The sequence below is a fragment of the Sinocyclocheilus anshuiensis genome, unplaced genomic scaffold, assembly GCF_001515605.1.
Source record: "Sinocyclocheilus anshuiensis isolate Anshui unplaced genomic scaffold, SAMN03320099.WGS_v1.1 scaffold792, whole genome shotgun sequence".
In the NCBI taxonomy this organism is placed as follows: Eukaryota; Metazoa; Chordata; class Actinopteri; order Cypriniformes; family Cyprinidae; genus Sinocyclocheilus; species Sinocyclocheilus anshuiensis.
In genome coordinates, this window is record NW_015558618.1 from 582,192 (window position 1) to 587,301 (window position 5,110).

The 5,110-nt window shown below is 35.5% G+C and overlaps 1 protein-coding gene across 1 annotated transcript in view; it reads left to right on the forward strand.

The window, feature by feature from the left end:
- The window catches only part of LOC107680449 (SRSF protein kinase 1-like), a 49,267-nt gene that overhangs the window by 8,407 nt on the left and 35,750 nt on the right, over positions 1 to 5,110 (forward strand). Inside the window, exon 2 of the mRNA XM_016476337.1 lies at positions 2,980 to 3,034. Coding sequence (XP_016331823.1) covers positions 2,980 to 3,034 — 55 coding nt within the window. The remainder of the gene's footprint in view (positions 1 to 2,979; positions 3,035 to 5,110) is intronic.

Genomic DNA, 5,110 nt, shown 5'->3' on the forward strand with positions numbered 1-5,110 from the left:
TGGCCAATCAGAGCCCACCTCGCTTTTCAGACCGATGAGCTTTGTAAAAATCAACACGTTTCAGAAAGGCGGGGCTTAGAGGAGAAATAATAATGTACAGTATGTGGAAAATAATGTGTTTTTTGAACCTTAAACCTCATAAACACATTTCATCACACCAAATACATAAAATAATGTTATTTTTAGCAACATCATATGACCCCTTTAAAGGGGATGTTATACAACACACTTTTCTTTTTTCTTTTTCCTATGGTATTGAAAATGGGGGAGGGGGTTCGAACCTTTGTCACTTTTTTCACCCCTGATGAGTTTGTATCCTTCCATGCACAAGCTAGTTAATGGGCTTTTGGTCATTGACTTGCAGAAAGTTTTCTGCGGGAGTTAGTGTCAGGGGCTAGAATACAGGGGGCGCCAACACTGATCTTGCATACCCTTCATCAAATGTGCAGTTGCGCCCCTGCTGGGGGGACCCACTTTCTTCAAAATAACTTTTACATTCAACAGAAGAAAGAAACTCATTCAGGTTTAAAACAACTTGAGGGTGAGTAAATGATGACAGAATTTTCATTAGAAATGTGCTAAAAATATTAATCATCTTGAGGCCAATGATATATATATATTCAAATTACCTAACTAAAAAGTGTGCAATAATACATGTGTTTGAAAATAAAAATGTGTTCTACTGTCTGGGGTCTGCCATCACGAGTTAAAGGGGAATCAGGGGATGTTATGTGACACACTTTTCTTTTTCTTTTTTCTTGTTTTTACTTTTCACTTTTTTCCCTATGGTTTTAAAAAAGGGGGAAGGGGGTTCAAACCTTTGTCACTTTTTTCACTCCTGATGAGTTTGTATCCTTCCATGCACAAGCTAGTTAATGGGCTTTTGGTCATTGACTTGCAGAAAGTTTTCTGCGGGAGTTAGTGTCAGGGGCTAGAATACAGGGGGCGCCAACACTGATCTTGCATACCCTTCATCAAATGTGCAGTTGCGCCCCTGCTGGGGGGACCCACTTTCTTCAAAATAACTTTTACATTCAACAGAAGAAAGAAACTCATTCAGGTTTAAAACAACCTTGAGAGTGACATAATGATGACAGAATTTTCATTTTTGGGTGAACTATGCCTTTAATGTTAATAAAACAACAAAACACAAAGAGAAAAATCACTCACTGCTCTTGACTGAAGAACTTTAATACAGTTGCTTTAATAAGAATAAATGTATAATTTATACTAGGGTTAGACGATAGTATCGTGTATCGACGATAGCAAATGTCTTTGTCAATAGTCAAGACGATATAGGCTCATTCTCCTATAAATGTATTAAATTATTATTATTATAATTGGGCTATTATCAAATTACCCTGCTATTTCACTTCTGCACTGCATTTCACACTCGCGCAAATGAGGATTAGAGCCTGTAGCCGGTGAAGGAGTCTCCAACCACAAACGTACATCGTCTGCTAATATAAGGCATTTCATTGCATTTTAACAAGTAATCTGAACAGCCTATATATGTGCAATATTTTAACCGAGCCCTCACTAACTGAGTTTAATGCCACAGTTATGTTAGAACGCATCTCATCCTTGTTTCTGTGGCGGTGCGTCGGGCTCGTCATGCAGCGCGCAGTCCGGAGCGCTGTATGACTGATGTATCCGTTTAATTTAAATTTACTCCAAATATATGAACTTACCTGTTTTAAATACTTTATATTTAACGTGCTGAACGGCCTATATATGTGCAATATTTTAACCGAGCCCTCACTAACTGAGTTTAATGCCACAGTTATGTTATAATGCATTTCATTCTTGTTTCTGTGGTGGTGCGTCGGGCTCGTCATGGGGCGCATGGTCCTGAGCGCTGTATGACTGTTGTATCCGTTCAATTTAATTTACTCCAAATATATGAATTTACCTGTTTTAAATACTTTTATATTTAACGTGTTTGTTTATGTCCAATAGTTTATATTTAACATGCTAGTTTATCAATAGCCTATGTTTGAAAGTATATTATTTCGATTATTGGTGCCGCCCGCGCGGATTAAAACACCACATAGTTATGAAATAGCCTATGATAAGTACAGAGAGTCTCTCTCTTGCCCCGACCTACCCATGCACGCACGCACGCACGCACAATAATAACGTGTATCGCGATCTCACGGGCTGGCAATATGACGATTTGAAAAATGACCATATCGCCCAACACTAATTTATACAGTGTTTTATATTTATATTTGTTCATTCAATTTCTTGAATGGTACTGCTAAATACACCTACTGTACCTGTATATATTTGTATATTATGTGTATTTGCAATGTGTATCTTTGTTCTTATTTTTTAATAACAAAGAAAATAATGACAAAGACTTTTATCTTTGCCCACTTTGGCCTAAATGTCTGCCGTTATTTTTTCTTTTATATTTTGTTACCTTGTAAGGCTTTTTTTTTTTTTAAATAGGGAAATTACTTTGGCTGTACTGCTCAGACAACTTGCAAAATAGTAAAACCAACATTACAAAGAATCGTGATGTTCCTGAAAATAATCTTGCTATGATATTTTCTCCATTTAATATTTCAGCAACATTATATGGCCAAAACACACATTAGATCGCAATAGGAAGTTATTACACACACTCAATGGTGGTTTAAAGTGAGTTTTACATATTATAAATCTTATAAATTGTCTTATGTAGCATGATGCTACAGCGTTAGTGTAGCATCATGTAGCATGATGCTACAGTGCTATCACCAGCTCTTGATTTAGGCACATCTTTGGTTATGGAGTCTTGTTTACATTTTCCTATTTACTGAGTCCTAGTGTACTCTACATAGGAAATATAATAAAATATTAATAAATTAAAAAAAAAAAGTTATGATCCAAACAATGTAATGATTTACAAAACCTTTTTTTCTATGGTTCTATAATTTATGAGAAGTGCCCAAATAAAACTCTGTTTAAACTCTGTTATCTGTTTTCTGACAGTACTTGCACTTCAGGCGAGGAAGAAAAGGACCAAAACCAAGAAACCTGTCAAAAAGTGAGTAAATTTGAGTGTGGATTCCAATTATTTTTTGGGATGAAGTTGTGAAAAGAGGTCTGAACATGATTCAGAAACATCAGTGATTAGGGAGTGCTACAATGGTGGAAACAGTTATAATAGTGTGCTCTATGGAGAGATCATTGCTTATCTCCAAAAAACAAAACAAACAAAACCCATCTCCATTGAACCTTATTAAGAGATCTAAACATGCCTGGAATTTCAAAAATGCTCAATTCAAAGCGCTCACTCTTAGCTTAAAAAAGCAGAATGCATAAAGTTCACAACAAGGTGACAAGAGGCTGTTCTGTTTGAATGGCAGTCAATGGAAAAGTTGCTTCTGTATGCTGAATAAGGTGCTTTTGTGTCAAAATGGCTTGTCACAAAACTGGCAGCTTTCAATATGTTGTAATTAGGCCCATTTACAGTCTCTCCGCCAGCCTCTGAAACGTCAGAAAACAAGTTTTCGTTTTTGGGCCAACTGTTTTTGAGGGCTTAGATCACTGACTATAACAGTGATGTTTAATGAGTCCTTCTCAGATGGCACATTTTGACTGTGTCGTGCAAACATCGTGGATAAGATACAACACATGTCGGCTGTGTGGACACTGGATTGGCAATGCTGATTGGAAATACTGATTTCTTGATTTTAAGCAGTCTTTGTTCTGATGAACCAATATCAATTCTTAAATCTTTTAGTTTTTGCTGATTCTAGATCAAAACTTCACTAAACCGTATTTGTAGCACACCTCCCATCCATTAATTGAAATAGGCTTTGTGTTTTGTTGATTTTTGATATGAAACTCAGCTTAAATTCTGTCAATTTTATTCTGAAATTCAAACAATAAATGTAGTTTTGACACTCTTTAATTTGGTGTAACAGGCTTAAAAACTGGCTTATGTGCAATTTAAATAATTCTTCATTTGAGTGTTTTGTTTGATAAAGGAGTAGTTCACTCGAAAATAAAAATTTGTTGAATATTTACTCACTCTCAGGTCATCCACGATGAAGATGAGTTTTTCTTCATTGGAACAGATTTGGAGAAATTTAGCATTACATCACTTGCTCACCAATCTACATCTTGGATTACCTGAGGATGCGTAAATTGTATAGCAAAGTTTCAGCTTTAAATGAACTGTTCCCTTAAATAAATTTGATTAATTAATTGATTGTTAAATAACGTTTATTTTTACATTTTTGTTTCAATTAAAAAAAAAAAATCATTTTGGTAAATCACTAAAAATATTGTGTCTGTTTTTGTCGAATTGTGTGGATGTTGTTATAGCTCGCATGCTGAACATGCTTAAATATATAGACTATAAAGTCACTTCCAGTATTGATTGTTTTTAGTTTAAAATTAAATCATCATCATTTTAGTTTGTGTAAATGGAGTCCTTGAACCTTACAGATGGATGGGAGGGTGTATTAGACAAAAAGAGTTGGGAAACATGATAATATATTATTTGGAGTGTTCTTTTGCATGCAGCTTCACCCTGGATTCGAGGCTAATTTGTGTATCAGTGCTGGATGGTTTCATTGTAAGTAGTATATGTTTGGATCAGAATGTGATAATGCATATCAGAATCTGACTGTTTAGTGTTTTATTTTGATCAGTTAGGTTAGTTCACCCAAAAATAGAAAATTGTCATGATTTACTCACCCTCACATTATTCCAAACTTGTATGACTTTTGTTCTTCTGAAGAACTTAAATGAAGATATTTAGTTTTTGTTGCTGTTGTCTTTGCATTGAAGGTCAGTGGGAAGTAGTGATGTTCTGTGGGTTATGCAGGTTTGAGTCTGGCCTGCCACATATGTTGATCTCATTGTCCCTACTTTTGATTTATTTTTCCTGTCACATCTTCAATATGTCTGTCTCTTAAAACAGAAGTCAAATAAACAAATTCTTAAGAATCAGAGAACCAAATGTAATGGAGATCATCGACATCCTAAAATTCACCCGAAAATTCTGGGACTAGCCTAAATGATGGATCGTGTCAATTATGAAGACCTTCATAGTGTGTGTGTGTGTGTGTGTGTGTGTGTGTGTGTGTGTGTGTGTGTGTGTGTGTGTGTG